Below are 18,478 nucleotides of genomic sequence, written 5' to 3' on the forward strand. Positions count from 1 at the left end.
AAGTATTATGATTGAGGGAGAATTTGAGGTGGAACGTGCACACAGAACCGCCGAGCAGACCCAGGCAGGAGGCAGACCCAGGACCAGCAGACCCAGGCAGGAGGCAGACCCAGGACCAGCAGACCAAGGCAGGAGGCAGACCCAGGACCAGCAGACCAAGGCAGGAGGCAGACCCAGGACCAGCAGACCAAGGCAGGAGGCAGACCCAGGACCAGCAGACCAAGGCAGGAGGCAGACCCGGGACCATTCTAGCGATATTTCTGAGATCACAGGTAAGGTGACCTGGTGTTGCGGGCGGCGAGAAGCAAGGGCAAGCTGGCTTGGCGGAGCAACAACATAATGCTTTCCCTGGATTACTCCAAAACCACACAGATGAAGAATTAGTTAGGGTTGGGGGTTAACTATAACCAGACTCCGCCAGATGGATTGCTTAGCATTTGCTCGACATATCCATCTGGGAACTTTCCGTTGGAGAACTTTTGGGAAAGGGAGAAAATACTGGTTAGCTGATTGGATAAACCATCTGTCTATCACTACCTACAGTATGTTGGTGATAGACGGGCCAAATCACCAGACCAGGACCAATCAGATCAAACTCTTGCCGAAACCAGTCGGGAGAAGAGCAAAAACATATTTTCCTCTGAGAAAAGCCTCCAGTGACGTTTCTTGCTCTTCTTTCAATGAAGGAATACTTTCTCATCTGCTGCCATGTTGTTTAGACTAAACAGTCGCTTCTTGTTGCGTCACACCTAAACCCGCCTCAAAACCAACGCTGATTGGTCGGTCGTTTGGCGAATGGCTCCAAATTTTCTCTATCTCAAGATGCCAGACTGATCTGATAGTGGAAAACTGGAGCTCGCGAGATCAGGAAGGTCCCACGAGGCTAGGTTAACTAACCCTAACCCTTACAAGTTCAAGGAGTGTATGAAAAAGCTTAAAGGTGCTCTAAGCGATTTTTTAGGCATTTAACTTTTTTTGTCACATACAGCAAACATCACCTCACTATCCACTAGCTGCCTGTCCCCTGAACACACCGTAAAAAAACGCGGTCTCTGTAGACAGCCCAGGCTCCACAAACGCCAACAAAAACAAACTGCTCCAACCTGCACCACGAAACATAACAAACAGTGTTCCAGCATTCCAGCCAATAACCGACAAGAAGGATTTTGGGGTGGGGGTTGAGGGGTTAGTGCGCAGAAGCACGGAAGGGAGGGAGAGGGGACGGGATGAGGAGGAGGGAGGGGCGAGCTAGCCTCAGTTTTTTTGACAATACTTTGAATGTCAGCAAGAAGTAACGTCACCCAACATCGCTTAGAACACCTTTAATGAGAGAGGTGAGATTCAGAATCCTGTATTCTGCCAAAGCATAATGATGTGCAGCATCGTGCTCAATGTCGGACTTCTTTTCTGTGCCACTTGCTGTTGCCCTGTCTCTGTTCTCTTTTTTCAGTTTTCTCCTAGGGTGGACTGGCACTAGTGGACACTGGCTGGGATTCTGGTTGGACACTTTTTTTGTAACAGTGCATGGGAGACAGAGCGAGTGGAACGAGTGTGGATCACCGACTGTCGGTGATCCACAAGGGATTTGTACTGCGCATTGTTCAGGTTCTGGTGCACATGGACTGTTCTGTGAGTATTTGGGCGTTTGTTGTGTTGATGACAGTTATGTTTTCGAACTTAAGCTCTGTACGTTTCTCCACCTGGAATGTTCATTGAATGGGGAATCCCATTAAGGGGAGGAAGGTTATGTCCAGTCTTAAAAAAAATGTTGTTGCAAGAAGCATGTCGGCTGTGGAATCTGAAAAATTGTGTGGAGGATGGGTTGGATATGTGGTTCATAGTGTGGGGTCTGATACACTGATTAGCAAGCACCTGCAATTTAAATTAATTAAACAAATTAAGGATAATTCTGGAAGTTATTATCGTTCTGGCCAGAGCCGGCCCTAGACCTTAGGGGGCCCTATGCAAAATTTGGTTGGAGGCCCCTTTGACCATTTCAAGTAAGGCCTAAAGAAAAGCAATGACTACCTAATAACTATACGGTACATATTATTATTATTATTATTATTATTATTATATCTACTATGTTTGATGTCTAACAGAAACAATTATGATACCACTGAGCTGAGTGGCAGTGCAAGACTGAACACACACTGATGAACTTGCTGAATAAAAATACTGAAAAATACTTTTCACTGACCAAATATACATTTTTAATTGACAACAGTTTAAGAGGCACAAGCATATATATAATTTAAATTAAATAGAGCAAATAGAATAACATTTAAATAAAATATTATATAAAATAATAAATAGAACATTCAAATATTAGAATTTTTCAAATAAACAAAACAATAACATCTAAAACACCACAAACAAGATCAATAGTAACAATAATAATATATAACTGGCAGTTGTGACAGCCTCAGCTTTCGAGATCCTGTGTATTACAGTTTCTCTCATTGAATTGACCATCACAACTGTGCTCTGAAGCCACAACTCCATAACAGAAAGCATGGCAGAGGCACCTTCATTGAAGGTGGAGATGGCCATACTTGCTGCTGCTTCAAGCTTACTTCCCCCTCAGTCAGCCGATGGTGAAGCTAACTAACCAGGCTCCCATCAGCACTGGTTCATAACAACACAACAGAACTAAACTAATTATGAATCATTCAAAAGACCAATATTTAGAACATTGGCGAAAGCAAACAAAGTAGACTAAATTGTTATTTGACCACCAACTAGGTCAGACAGAGATGCATTTCCTCCTCCGCTGGGAAAAACTATCTTCACTAAGAGAATTACACCTTGGAAAAATAGCCGAAAAAAATAAAACTTCCCAAAGTTAATACCAGAAAAGAAGCCGGAAGTTCTCCTAGGAGAGGGAACAGCAGCTCTACTGACAGCCACAGCCTGAGGGACTCACAACCACTTTAGGATCCCAAAATTACAGATTTGTTTAGTAGCCTATTATATAGTAATTATATTATACAACAATTTTAACTGTTGTGTAATGTAATTGTTTTATAATATAGTGTGTTGTATCGCGATCAGTACAGTGTAGTATATATATGACACATGTAGGCTATTTGACTTTCTGTAAACTGCTTTGAGAGAGAGAGGGTCTGATTACCTCCGCTGTCTGAAAACTCCTGTTTTCTGAACGACAGTTTAAACATCGACGTACTATGTGAAGGCATTTCATCATCTAATCCCCTGTGTCTTCTTGCTGATAACAACTGTTTACTTCTTCTCTGAGGTGATTTTCGACCGTTTTCGAGCAGTTTTCGACGTACTTCTTTCGACTTTCTGAACTACCGCGGAAATGTCAGAGCACGTCACGTGACGATTCTGAACGAATCACGTTGTCAGAAATTGGCATCAGCCAATGAGATTGCGCATTTTGAGTTAAATCCCCCTTTTACTTTCATGATTGGTTGCTGATGAAAAGGAAATGACCATATTTGGATCCGACAGCATTATAGCAAGGGGGTAAGCTTCGCTTCAGAACTCGAACCTCCTATGGCGCCATTTTGACGCTACAAAGAGATCACCTCCCGTTAGCATTCCATTGACTAGCATACATTTTGGCGCCACTTTGACAGTGAATAACTTTACATCAGAAATGTTTAAAGACTCTATTTGTCCGTTGTTTATTTCTAAAGAAACACGACAATGTATAAAAGGCTCCATTACCTTGTACCTCACGTTATGGCTCCGTAGCAGACGGTTTTGTAAAAATAGGCTAACGATTGTGTCATAACCACGAGACTTACTGTCGCACAGTAGAGGAATTACCGTATAGTACAGGAGAAGCTCGCAGGCAGTTTCGATTTACGTTAGCTGTTTAGGTTTAATTACTAATGTTAACTAGCATGTTAGTTAGCAATAATTAGCCTGTGCCTATGTTATCTCCTTACATATACCTACGCTCTGCGTCTCTGTAAGATTGGGAATGATTGAGATTTCTCTTGGCACAGCTACTAGAAGACTTACAACTTTCAGACAGGTTGCTCACGTCACATTTACGTTGTCTCTGTCAGTTGGAGGCTGTGCAGTAAAGCAAGAGATCACCGGAAAAGTGCTTCTAATAGCCTTCACTGGTCTCCGTCCAGAGCAACGGGTGTCAATGCATTGTAGAGGAGAGAGAGAGGTTTCCAACAGTATATGTCTATGGCCATGACGAGGCAGACAGCCATTGCGGAGCAGCGGGATGATTTAGAATGCCAACTTGCTAGCAGTGACTCTAGGGGCCCTTTGCAATTGCAAAGGTCGCTTAGTGGCTGGGCCGGCTCTGGTTCTGGCTGAACTACAAGGGCAAGAACTCATTCTGGATAACATATCTGCACCTAATGTAGATGATCAGAGCCTCATGACCTCCAGAGCCTCTCTCACATTACAGAGGATGTGGAAGAATTTAGGCTTGGTTGATATTTGGAGAATTTTGAACCCAGCTGGGTCAGTGCACAAGACATACTCTAGTATAGATTTTGTTTTAATGTTCATCACTGGCTCCCTCTGCTATAAGATGTGTGATGGGAAATATCATAATCTCTTACCATGCACGGGTGTGCCTAGACCGGCTGCCTCTAAGTGAGAGAGGGTGCTCTGAATTCCTCCCTTTTACAGGAGCCAGAAAACATAGAATGGCTTAGGAGTGAGCTAAAAGATTACTTGGCGATCAATTGGTACTCATTTTCGTCTTCAGGGGTGGCATGGGAGGCCTTAACCCTCTGAGCCTGAGCTTGTCGTATACAAAAAAAAATGGTACGGAGGATTGGCGTACATATGGGCCTTTATTGAAGAAATGTAAATAGTTTGTCCACTAATGTTCATTATAATGATGACAACCAAGACATTGGAGAACTGTTTTAGACAACACAAATGCTTGTGTAGCATTGCTGTGTGTGATATCAATAAATATGGCATTACTCTTTTGAGTATTGGCATAAGCAAATGTTATGAGGGCAAAAGCGTCTGGACTTCTTTTGAAGAAATGGAGATATTTTGTCCACTGTATAAGTTATGTTTTTTTTTTTCTTCATTGTTTGACTCCCATGACATTGGAGAACTGTTTTAGAAAACAGAAATGCTTGAGTTGCAATGCCGAGTGTGTGATATCAATATCTGTGAGATACAATTTCTTTTTTTTTCATTTGTCTTTATGGTCCCATAACCTTTTTTTTACCTTCAAGTGACATCACTGCAGCACAAATATTCTAATAACCCAGTTTGTCCTGAAAAAAAGGTGTTTATAGATGTTTGAGACTCTGAGAAACCTGACTCAATTAAAATACAAATATAATAATATTCTACATCTTAGAAGGTTGAGACAAAAAATGTTGAATCGGGAGACAAAGAAGGAAAATGACTCGCTATATACATAAATCAGCTAACTATAGTAGCTACGTGCTAACGGCAGTAAAAGATGTCATCTTGCCTCAGCCAATTTGTTAAACTCTCCCCAATTCCAATGTCCGATTGGGTAGTGTTTGGTTCAGAAGCCTTTATCTGCGATTTTTTATGTAATTTCTCCCCAATTTCGGGTGGCTTTACTGCTGGGACAGGTCCGGTTGTGTAATATTTGGTTTAGAAACCCTTATTGGTGATTTTTCATGGTACAAAGTCCTGCTATATACTCTGTTGCAGTAGCTCCAGTTGAGTGAAACAGTGTGAAACAGCAGCGGAGGAACACTCTGGCCAATCAGAGCAGACTGGGCTTTGTCAGGAGGGGGGCTTTCAAGAGACTCGCGCTCCTACAGAGGGGGAATACAGGTGCCAAAGCCATTGGCAGTATGAGAAAAATAAAGTTGTTTTTTTTTATATTAAAGCATGTTCTAGTACAAACACAAAATACAAGTATTAGCCTGAAAAATTATATATAATAGTTGCCCTTGAAAAATAAAAAAAAAATTGTTAATCACAAATCTTGCAATTGCCCCTGGTGAGCACTTAAGGCAGTTACACACCAACCAGACTGACTGATCAGTCTCCCCGAGTTGGACCAAAAATTGCCTCGGAACACACCGAAGAGACGAGACGTAATACGTCTCCATAACAGCAAGCGGCACTAATCTGTATTGTTGCCCAAAAGATGAAAACCGGCAGCTGATTGGACGAACGCGTCACATGGGTTTGTTTTCTCCGGAAATTCAAAGCCAGACTGTCATGGTGGCTTGTTCAGAATACGATCTCATATTGTACTAAAATAGTTCACTGAAACATGTTTCTGAAAACATTTTAAGCGAGAAATAGGCAGTTGTTGAATCTGTCTTCATTTCAGCTCAACAAAGGTCAGTTTAAAAGATTTTCATCAGATTTTGAAAGACTTTAGTCACGCTCATTCCGCTCGCCATTTGCGGGTGAGTCCCGACTGCCCTGTCTCCGACTGAACATGTCAGGTCGGCCAAAATGAAGGCCGACAGCTCCTCCAACGGACGACGGCACAGAACACACGGAACAGACTCGAGTCACCGACCTCGCCAGATTATCGGGTTAGTGTGTCAGCGCCTTTACAAGTTCTGCTGGTCACATCAACTGCACACCTCAAAACATTCTTTCCATTTCCAACTGCTTCAGTCCAGTAAAAAAGAAGAATCAAATATATCACTGATACAGATGAGATTACCTGAGCAGGGACAATCCGTTACCCTCCAATCTAATTACATCCTACAAATTATAGCAGTATATGGAATATTATCTCATCCTCTCTGTCTGTCTGTCTGTGCGTGACTTTATATTTCCTCAGATAAATCTATAGTCATCTATAATATAGACAAACATAACTGGATGTGTGTATGCTAATGTCTGTGGCCAGTGGCTGGAGCTAATCTGCCCCCTGGGGCCAGGCTGCGCTCCTGATTGGATAAAGGAGGAATTAGTCATCATAACCCTATCAACATTATTAAACATGATTTTGTGTTTCCTTAAAAAGATACGGCCACGTGTCTGCCATACTGTATCCATATCATACTAAACTATGAGCTGTATGGATAAATGAAAAACGAGAGAAAACTTAAGATACAATATATGGAAGGATAACTAAATGGAAGGATAACATGGAAAATTATATATAATATGATGTGGAAATATTATCCACACATTGATACTTCACTGGGAATTACTGAATCAGACTGTGTCCAATGTGTACAGGTGGTGCTTCCTATTTGAATCCAAGCAGCAGGCTAAACGTTCCGTGGCATGCACAGTTCTGTCTCTAGACCAACAAAGGCCCTGTGGGTTTAGCATTCTGCTCCATCCCCACAGGGACAGATCCCAGAATGCATCTCAGTGAGGTACAAGGACATTCATATGGCATGAGCAGGAGAAGCCAGTGCAATTATGATGAATAATAAAGTGAAGCAGGAGGAGGCTGGAGCATGGGCTGAGCCATGTTCACTTATTAATCGACAATGTGTGACTGACATTGTGCATTTGTAGAACATTGATGTGAGAAGCTTTATTTTTTAACCAATTTAATTATGGCGAATGCTCACAGATAGAAGCCTGCTGTCAGGAAGCCCTGAGAGAGACTGCAGATGTGTCATGCAGCAGTAAGAGCTCCACTATGATTTCATGAATCATATGATGAATAATAAACCAGAAGAGAAGGGGGAAGACAGCAGCATGGAGTTGCATGTGATAGCAAGGTGAAACATACAGTTGTGTTCAGGTGTTGGAGGGGTAACAGAGTGCACCCCGAGCCACAGGTCTCGAGGTGCATCGGGCTCATGTTGGTAGTTGTGTATGCTACATTAGCTAGCTGTTAGAGTTTTCACTATGCTCATCCATTTCATAGCAGCCATGGAGCTCACAACTTACAGAATGACAGCAAGGGAAGGGGCGTTTGTCTCCACAGGCTGGCTGTGTTGCCTTAAAGGCTCACGACAAGAAACTAAAGTCTCAAGTGCAGAGTAAACAACACATTTTACCAAAGATAGTAACATAGATAGTGCACTGACATGCAGCTGTGGATATTTTTAGGTAGGTATACAATAAATTCCCTGCCAAGAGTTGCGTATATGTACCATCACACCGTGGTGCTCCAATCATCAACCAGCTTAATGACTTCTTCACCACATGCTGGTGAGTTGACACCTTTCTCTGAACTTGTTCCTCCGGATTATAAAGTCCTAAGCTCACCTAGGACGACTGGCAGAGGTGGAGGGTTAGCAGCTGTGTTTAAATCCACTGTCCAATGCCGGCAGGCTCCCTCGGACAGAATCGCTAGCTTTGAACTACAATTGTTTGAGTCATTGGAATCATTTTTTTTTAATCACGGATTTTGCTGACTTTTTGGCGTTGATTATATTAAGATATGACCGTCTTTTAATTGTGGGTTTAATATACATGTACACTGTCCAAACCGACCATTGGTCAAGGATTTCTCATCGACTCCTTCGATCTTGCTCAGTCAGTGACTGGCCCAACACACAAAAAAGGACACACGCTGGACCTTGTGCTGTCTTATAGTTTAAGTGTTGATGTTAGTAACATTTGTGATTCATGTATATCTGATAATCTGCCTGTTTTGTTCACTGCTGCAGTTCCCTGCTTTAAGGTTGGAAACTGTGTTCCCACACGTAAATTGTGTGCGATGGATCATTTAACTTCATTACATGTCTGAAATGCCTTTAAAGAGCGTATGTTGTGTAAATTGGGTGACAGCAGCGATCTTAGTGCTGATGATCTTACTACCTTCCTAGAAACCACCTGCACTGTTATCTTAGACTACATTGCACCCTTTAAACCTAAACGCTCTTAGCGATCTTTTGAGCCCCGGCTAAATGACAATACTCGCTCTCTCAGACGTACACTTAGACGAGCTGAAAGGAAATGGAAAAAAGATAAGCTTCAGGTCTCCCTGGGAATGTTACGTGACTGCTCAAAAATTATCAGAGAGCTGTTAAAGCTGTTAAAACACAATTTATATTGAACCTTGTCTTCAACATTCTTAGGCCTTAGGTTCTTTTTAACTCTCTTAAAGCTGCTGTAGGTAAGATTGTGAAGATCCAGGACTTTGCCAACAAATTTGAACATCGACAACCAGTGTTGGGAGTAACGGCGTTTAAGTATAACGGCGTTACTAACGGCGTTATTTTTTCAGTAACGGAGTAATCAAATTAATTACTTTTCCCATCGTTGCAACGCCGTTATCGTTACTGAGAATGTAAAGAGGCGCGTTAATACAATTTGGTTGAATGAAGCGCGAGTTGGCTGCACGCCAGCTGCCTGGAGAGAACAAGGGTCGGGATGATGACACCGTTGCAAATGCAATGATGATTGGCTGGGTGGGCGGATGCCCTGCTCACGCTGTCTCACTGCACACTCTGACCTATATATATGTCAATGGCTCTGACTACCACAAAACACAAGACAGCGACAATGGCGACGAGCCAGGGAAATTCAAAGGTAGCGTTCTCGAACTGGAAGTACCGGCACTACTTCTCGCTCATTGAAATTAAATGCAAGAATGTTTATGTAACATGCACGCTATGCCCAGGAAAAAAGACTTTATCCACGTCTGCCTCAAGCAACTCAAATCTTATGAAGCCCCTCACATCAACACATACTAACACGACACTTGTTGCTGCTGCTAACCCAAGCCCAAGCCCAAATGCAGCTAGCGTGAGCTCCAGCGAAGGAGATGGAGCCACTCTGTTAAAACAAGCAACGCTCGATTTTTCGGGTCAGCAACATCTTTGACGTTTGAGATGTTATCGAATGTAATAGCGTTATAGAACATAAAAAAATAACGTCAGTTACTTTGCTGAGTAACTAATTACTTTTACAATGTGGTAACTGAGTTACTAACTTAATTACTTTTTGGGAGAAGTAATTTGTAACTGTAACTAATTACTTTTTTAAAGTAAGATGACCAACACTGTCGACAACTTCTCAGTCCCTCCCCCCTTTCTGCTGCAGCCCAAACCGTCTCCTAAGCCCCTCCCACACAAGGGAGTGTGACAGAACTAACGGCATGTCAGACAACATTTTCAATAACTAAACACCAACACAATGTTAACTTTACTCACCAACAGTAAAACGATGCTAACTAGCAAGCTAACGTTAGCCATTTCAGCATCATATCAGACCGACCACTGTGCAAACATTACTATCATCCTCACCAACGTAGCTTTGTGGACTTTTGACTACTAATAACCAAGTGAAAGATAAATCATTCATTATGTGGCTACATCTGCATCGTTCTTCAGATCTTTAAAATCCCGCAGCTCACGCCACCTCTGAATAGCCACTCCAGGAAGGGGGAGGGGAGAACGCTCTTATATGCGTGTACGTGCCTGAGCAGTGATTGACAGGCAGATAGACCCCTGTGGCCCTGATTGGAGAAAATCAACCGGGAGCGGTGGAATTTTGCCAATCACACTACAGGCTGTAGGTGGTGCCAGCGGAGCTGGATTTTTTTTATATTACATAATTAATGTAGTTCTACTGGAACATAGGGTCAGTTTCAGCAAATATGACAGAAAGTTAGTTTTATAAGACTTACCTACTGCATCTTTAAGTCTCTTATAAATCCAAGCGATATGTCTTGTATTGTCCCAACAACTTCACTATGTGAAGATTTCGAAACATTTTTTACTGGAAAGATTTCAGCTCATAAATCTTCACCAACTATGGTTGCATTAGACCCCTCGGCTCCCCCTACTTACTCAGCTGTCTTCCAACAGTTTGAGCCTGTATCACTGTCCTTATTAACAGAGGTAGTTCACACTATGCAGCCTAAAAACTGCCCTCTGGACACCATTCCCTCCCTTTTTTTTTTCGATGCGGCTGGACCCATTATTCTTTTTTTTATCAATACTTGTCTAACCTCAGGGTGTGTTACAGCTGCTTTTAAACATGCTGCAGTGCAGCCTCTTTTAAAAGAAACAAATCTCGATCATAGTGTTCTTTCTAACTTGGCTGATCTGTAAGCTACCCTTACTCTCGACAGTACTAGAAAGAGTGGTTCTTATTCAATTGACAACATTTTTAGAAAATCAAGGTATCCAGGAGAACAAACAACGTCATAGTACTGAAACAGCATCTTCTTCTCTGCTCTGCCATTCTGGTGCTTTTAGACCTGACCGCTGCCTTTGACACGGTGGATCATCGGATTCTCTTGGAACGCCTAGAACAGTGCGTTGGCATTAAAGGTTCTGCCCTGAAATGGTTTGCATCGTACCTGACAGATAGGAGTTTTTCTGCTCGACCACGGCAACTCTAACCTGTGGGGTCCCCCAATGCTCCAATCTGTGCCCTGCTCTTTTCTCACTACATATGTTGCCCTTGGGGTCCATTTTTAAGAAACATAATATTGCTTTCACTGTTTTGCCGATGATGTGCTAATCTATTTGCCAATAAAAACTACAATTAAATATTCTGGGCAGCTTGTGTTAGACTACTTAAAGACATCAAAGCATGGATGGCTCTAAACTTTCTCAATTTAAATGAAAGTAAGACTGAGATTCTTATGTGTGGACGAGGTCACCTGTTGGGTGATCCTCTTGGTGCCTTGGGCCCTTTAGCCTCTCATAGTCGACCTTTTGTCAAGAATCTCAGTGTTTTCTTTGATAGCTCATTCACATTTGATAAGCAAATTAGTCTAGTGGTTAAATCAAGCTTTTTTCCAGTTGAGACTGTTGGCAAAGATGAAGGCCTATCTTTCTCCTAAAGACTTCGACAAAGTTATTCATGCTTTGTATCTGGCTGAACTATTACATTGCACACACCAGTTAGAACACTGAGGTCAACCAACCACTTGCTTTTGGATGTCCCAAAAGCTAGGCTTAAAAATAGAGGTGATCGAGCTTTTATGGTGGGTGCTCCAATCCTCTGGAATAGCCTTCCATTGTATATTGCAGAGGCACAGACTATATATACTTTTAAGTCCCTGCTAAAGACACACCTTTTTATTATGGCCTTTGGTCCTAGCTGAGACCGGGGCATCAAATGTCTTTTAATGTGTTTTGTAGGGGTGTCCCCGACTAAGGATTTACACATTCAAATCAGAATTGCCGAATCTTTCTATAGTCGACGGATAGTCGAATCATCTATGTTTGTGTGTGAATGGGTTGGGAGGGGCATGACACTAGTCAGCAGGAGGGTAAAACTATTTTATGGACACGTATTTTGCATCCACCGCATGCATAACCGTCTCTCTTTTGGGAACTGTGTATCCTGGCTCAAGTGTGCGCATTAATTCTTTAAAACCTTCACCATCCACAACATTCGCTGGCTTCATGTCGAGCGCAATAAACTCTGCAATTTTGTCAATTTTTCTCTTTTCTTTTTCTCAGACAATGGCAGTCTCAAATCTAGCTTTCTTTGAGTTAGTTTTGGCGCAGCTCCGGTACTACTACTAGATGAACTGCTGTCGTCAGTCTGAAGTCCCAACATATGATATTGCTAATCGTAAATTAAAAGCGCCATTATATAAGAAAGAGTGAACCGTCTTTATCGGTAATAAACTTACCCGTTTTAAGTGGAAAGCCATGTTTGTTGTTGACGAGTGGTAGGACATGAGCTGTTGGCACAACTTGCATATAACTTTTTTTGGATCATCTTTTACCATTTCAAAGTGCATCCACACTTTAGATTTTCTTTTTCCAGACATTTTTAAGTAACGTTAATCCCTCCCGCCAAGATGCTCCTCGTCTGTCACGGATCAGGGAAAGTGAAACTTAAATCTGTCACAAGGGTGGTTGGATTTACACACACACACACGTAAAAAATATTTATTGAACGCTTTCTTTCTTTTCACGTTTTTTTTTTTTTTTTTTACAGCATTATCATAATTAAAGGCTGTATATAACTTAATATAACCGTACAAAACCAGTAGTTCTGTGTGAAATTAGACATTGAGCACCCCCATATTGCCAAAATGGTATGATCCTCGTTTCATAATAACACCCGCGAAGATTCGACTGTGAGATTGGTGGTCGAATCAGGCTCCGCATATCGATGCATCGAATCTTCGACTATTCGGGGTCACCCCTAGTGTTTTGTTGTTTCATGTTATTTGTAACTACGTATTTTTATGTGATAATTTTTGTATTTGATATTCTGTCTTTTTCAGTTGTTTAAATGTGCTATATAAATACATTTGACATTGACCTGTGTGTGTGTGTGTGTGTGTGTGTGTGTGTATATTCTGCACTTACAGCTCTCCAGCTGCATGATACAGGTCTGAACATCCATAGGGAAGTTTTTTAGATCCATGGGGCATGACAGCGTTAATGTTAGCCTGAAAGCCAAGAGAGAGGAGAGAACAAGTGAGATTTGAGTCAAAGACAGTGACAGACTTTGAAGTCATCCATAAATGTCAAATACAGTATCAAAACCCTTTTATCTGTGCCTATTTTAGAAATAATGTAGCACTAAGTTGGCTATCTCTGAAGAGCTGAACAGCTGCCATCACATCTACTGTAGAGAGAACAACCACAAGGTTGGCAAAGGCATCAAAGATAAACAGAAACTTGCATACAGCAGTACACAACTTCTCAAAGGGTTTCAAAGCTGGAGTGCGGAACCTTGGTCACTGCTGACGTGCTAGCAATGTTGGTTGACGGCACTCTGTGTTGTCCTGTAACAACGTTGTTGGAGTTAATAAACTACTGGTTCTGAGTACAATAAGCTGTATGAGCGTCCTTCAGCCTAACCACACACACCACCCTCTGCTGTACTGAGAAATACAGAGAGCTTTCCCTGTTGGGGGGGGCTTCATCAGCATTGTGTAAACTCGTTTGGCTTCATTTAGACTGTAAGTCAACGTTCCGCACTCCACAATGAATGTAGTGGTAAAATAGAAACATGGACACTTTCTTAGGTATTTTTCAGAAAACACTTTTTGTCAGGGCTTGGAAATAAAAAAATATAATTTATATGGATCTGAACAGAACCAGACAAATATAACATTTTAGTTTTTGTGTCTAGGACATACAAAAATCTGATTCTATTTTTAAATTCAATTCTTACTATATTACAAATCAGTATAGTCTTGGATGATTAGTTCACTCCACATAATTTGGGGTTTTATAATTCAGTCTGCATTGTGTTGGGAGTAAACATGCTGTTGGTTCATGCAATGTTCATCAAAAAAGATGACTTCAGAAGACATTGTAAAATTACGGAACATGTTCTTTTTTTTTTCCCCCCCCCCCCTTTTTTAACAAGTACACATACTTTCAAAAAGGGGGCCACCACGAACAGGGTGTTTCTTTTCCCCCCCCCCCCCCTCTGGGGGAACAAAGCCCCAGCGGTTCTTTTTTTTTGTTTTTTTTCAAACCCCCCCTTTTTTTTTCTTTTTTTTTTTTTTTTTTTTAAAAAATCCCCCTTTTTCAACACCCCCCCCCCCCCCCCCCCCACACCCAAAAAAAACCATAGAGTACAGAACATTCCCATTCTTAAATATCCTGAGCAGTTTGTTATCTGTAGTGACTTCGTGAAAGTGGGCCCCCTTCTCATTGGCAAAGAACAGGTCTGGCTTCCAAATGGAGTCTAACATAGAGGGGTCCAGATCCAGAGAGTCATCTGGGTATTCTGCATAGGCGAGCCTGGGGTCATTCCACTGCTGACGGAGGAAGATATTTACCCTGTAGTCCTACAGACACACAGAATAACATGAAGATATCACTGACAGAGACATTTAGAGGAACCAGAAGTTAACAAATGAGCAGTATTCAAGCATCATGAAAGCTTTCTACATTAGATCAACTGTCATCCACATGTCAACAGTCTACATTGGTGCTCTTTGTAAAAGTTTAGATCATTGTGTATGTAGTGACAGTGTGAAAATAGATAAAGCTACACTCGTTTCTGGAAGCAGACTTCCCAACCATTCATCCAAGCTGCTCAGAGTGTTGCAACCGGCTCGACGTGTGCACGGAGGAGCACATTATTTCCATTGATCTGCTGACATGTATGCTGTGGTGGAACAATGTCATACACAATACATATGTTCCAACTGGATTCTTGATTTCTGCACAGGCACACCTTCCACCACAGCATCTGCATCCTCCTCATTAGCATTCACAAGCACACAGACATGCTTATTGCCTCAGGTAAGCAAAGTCTATGGTTTCTAATCCATGGGTGAACAATTATCAGAATTACTGATGTTTTTTACAGGAAAGGTGGTCCTTTTTTGGCACCAATTTCTTTAACCATGACATCATTTTCCCACAGTAACTCACTAACTCTTCTATCTGACCAATTAAATAAACCATCTGGAGTCAGAGTTGGTCACAGCTTCACCATCTCCCCACTGCTTCAACCTGTGAAATGAGAGAGACCTGTGTGGGAATTAAAAACAATGAGAGGAGATAAGCCCATCTTAGGGGGAGGGGGATGGGGAGGCATAACTCAGGAATGTTTTCATATGTGGTCTGAGGCTCCTCTTCGTGGAGGAGGAAAGGCTTTGGTGAAAATGAAAGCTGTTTGTTGATTTTTGGAGTGATTTGAATGATGGTCCATGAGAATAAAAGCAGAGTCGGTAACTAACCCATTGCACTACTTTCAGATCAGCTCCCTAGAAAATTCCCAGAATGCAGTGTAAAAGGCAGTGAGCGTATCTGCTTAGTATGCTCCCTGACTGGAAGTGACATCACTACTCTTCCACTTCACTTCACTGCCAACAGAGCAGAGTCAGCGCACGCTGAACACAAATGTGGCCACTGAAATGAAACTAAGGTGTGACAGTAATACTAAATGTCCCCTTGGTTTTGGCCTACATGAGTCAAACATGCAGTTTTATTTTATCAGCCATCTCCTTGTGATGCAACAGAGTCTCATTGAGAAGCAGTGTAACACATGCATTATTACAGTTACATATATTTAAATGTTTACCCACTTGATTCTTTATTTTCCATTACCTTCAGGCCACAATAAGTTGCCTAACTCTTAAGAGAACAAACATGTCATTATCATCGCTGCCTAGCAATCATGTAGCGGATTCATTAGCCTCTCAGTGTTCACTGATGCTGAACAAAATCAAAGCTGGAAATAAAACTCCAGCCTGCTGGAGGTTATCCCAAACAGTTAGACCTACAGATGGGATTTCTGTTGGCAGGTGGAGAGTCCTTTATTTCACTTATTTCAGGCGCTCTCCTGATGACCGTGTGTGTGTGTGTGTGTGTGTGTTTGTGTGTGTATTTTTGCTGTCATGCTGTGAATATATCCATTTCCTTCATGACAGTGGTAGACTAGTAATTACACTTAACGATAACATATTTCAATACATTTTCTATCTTGAAGCTGAGTCTTGAACGTATCTTTGTCTGTATCAGTTTATGGAGCTTTAATATGTTTATTAAGGATGAAATTACTTTGTTACTGAATGTGTAATAATGTGACAGGTGATGTGTATGGGGATGAGTGCACAGGTCAGCACCTATTCACAGTTCCATTATATTTTACAGTAAACATTTGTAGTTAAGAAGGTAAAACCTTTTCTTTATGCTGCATTTGGCTGAACTTTCAATTCCCTTTGTATCATGCAAACCTTCATCTCCCCTTCCTCCCACCTTACTCAGCAACTGTCTTCAAGACATTCAAAACTGGATGAACACAAACTTTCTGAAACTTAATGGCAACAAGACAGAAGTCTTGCTCATCGGCTCCAAATCCACTCTTTCATAACAGCACTACTTAAACATTATACCATAGATGAGATCTTGGTCCCTCTGTCAACTCAATTCAAAAGACTTGTTGTCATTCTGGACAGTTACCTTTTCATTCGAATCCCAGATTAAAGCAATTACCTGGACCTCCGCAACATCCCCAGACGCTCAGACCCTCACTGTCACAATCCAGCACTGAAACCCTAATTCATGCCCTCGTCACATCGGGTCTGGACTACTGCAACTCCCTTCTCACCGGTATCCCTTCTAAGCATACAAACAGACTCTAGCTCATGGAGACCAGGGCCTTCAGCTGTTCTGCAACAAGTCTCTGGAATGCCCTCAGTCAATTCATTCAAAAAATTGTTAAAGACCTATCTTTTTAAGAAAGCTTTTAATCTTTAACTCTTCATAGTACTGCAGCGCCATAGAAACCCTTCTGACAACTTTTTTTTTACTGCTTTTCTGACAACCCATTCTGACAACTTTTTTTATTATTATGAAAAAAACACTTTTTCTGGGATTTGGGGTGTTCTTTTGTGTCTCTGGTGCTTCCACACGCATACAAACTTTGAAAAAAATCCATCCATGCTGTTTTGAGTGAGATACGGTTTCTGAATGTGTCCTGCCTTCAGTCTCCGGGTGAGCTGTTCAAAATCTGTGCAGTACAACAAAAATATGGTGTTTTTTGAAAATTAAACCATGTAAACCTATTCTGGTACAACCTTAAAATACAATTGTGAACCTGAAAATGAGCATAATATGGGCACTTTAAATGTATTTCTATGAAGCTAAAGTATTTTATTGTAGTTTCTCCTTTTATGCCCTCTTAAACATGTAAGATTTCCTTGTGTATCTAGAAAGGCGTCCGCCAAATAAAATGTATTATTATTATTATTATGCACTAAGCGCTTCCTTCTGAACAGCTTTCTAGCCGTCAAAACAGCCGAATCAAATCTAAAAGTGTATCTCCTACACACAACATGCTATCTCTGAAGTTCTCCTAAATCTTTAAAACTTCTTTCACTTTGCCTTTCAGGGCTTCCATATGGCCATCACCAAGCTACAGATAGAAAACGTTAGTGACTAGCTGGTGAACATTATACAGCATCAAACACATCTTTCTCTCAATACTTTGATGAGACTGAAGCAGAGTTAAAACCAGAGGGAATATTTGACTTGACCAGAAATGTGAATTATAATTGTTTCCTAACGTGCAAACATATGGCATAAATGTCACTGTTAACAGTGTTTGTTAACAGTGTTTACAGCTCATTCCACTGCGCCACAGCCACAGGTTTTATGAAATGCATTTTATTAAAGGTTGTTATGCGGACAGACCTGACAGACATTATCATGACAGACCTGACAGACATTATCATGTCAGATGAAGTAAACACTGCTCACTCGCACACAGAAACAGAATGGATTAAGAGGGATGGAGAGATTGAGTGAACAAATGAAAAGAGTAGTAAATCTGTTTAACATGGATAGCGTGTACACACCAGAGTGAACCAACCTGACACTAAGCCATCTGTGTGTTTGTTTGTGTGTGTGTGTGTGTGTGTGTGTGTGTGTGTGTGTGTGTGTGTGTGCATGCGTGCGTGGTGTGTGTGTGTGAGAATCACTTGGCATTTAGAAATAAACTCTGAATGTCTCTTCCTCTTTCAGTGATGTAATGGTAAAACAAAGAAGGGAAAACTGTGGCAAAACATTTAGCATCATAAATGGTTATATTAACAAAAAATATTTTATTAAGGCATTTTATTTAAGACCACTACAAGGCGTGCTCCTTTTATGTGCCTTCTGATAATGTATAGGTGATTTAGCTAAGCTCTGAAAAATAAGAGGGAAAG

The 18,478-nt window shown here is 41.4% G+C and overlaps 1 protein-coding gene across 3 annotated transcripts in view; it reads right to left on the reverse strand.

Moving 5' to 3' along the window:
- The window catches only part of glra3 (glycine receptor, alpha 3), a 128,633-nt gene that overhangs the window by 14,159 nt on the left and 95,996 nt on the right, over window positions 1–18,478 (reverse strand). For all 3 annotated transcript variants that reach the window (XM_039811268.1, XM_039811261.1, XM_039811276.1), the window contains exons 4-5: window positions 14,386–14,605; window positions 13,167–13,253 (exon numbers count right to left, since the gene is read on the reverse strand). In XM_039811268.1, coding sequence (XP_039667202.1) covers window positions 13,167–13,253; window positions 14,386–14,605 — 307 coding nt within the window. The remainder of the gene's footprint in view (window positions 1–13,166; window positions 13,254–14,385; window positions 14,606–18,478) is intronic.

The sequence above is a fragment of the Perca fluviatilis genome, chromosome 1, assembly GCF_010015445.1.
Source record: "Perca fluviatilis chromosome 1, GENO_Pfluv_1.0, whole genome shotgun sequence".
Taxonomy (NCBI): domain Eukaryota; kingdom Metazoa; phylum Chordata; class Actinopteri; order Perciformes; family Percidae; genus Perca; species Perca fluviatilis.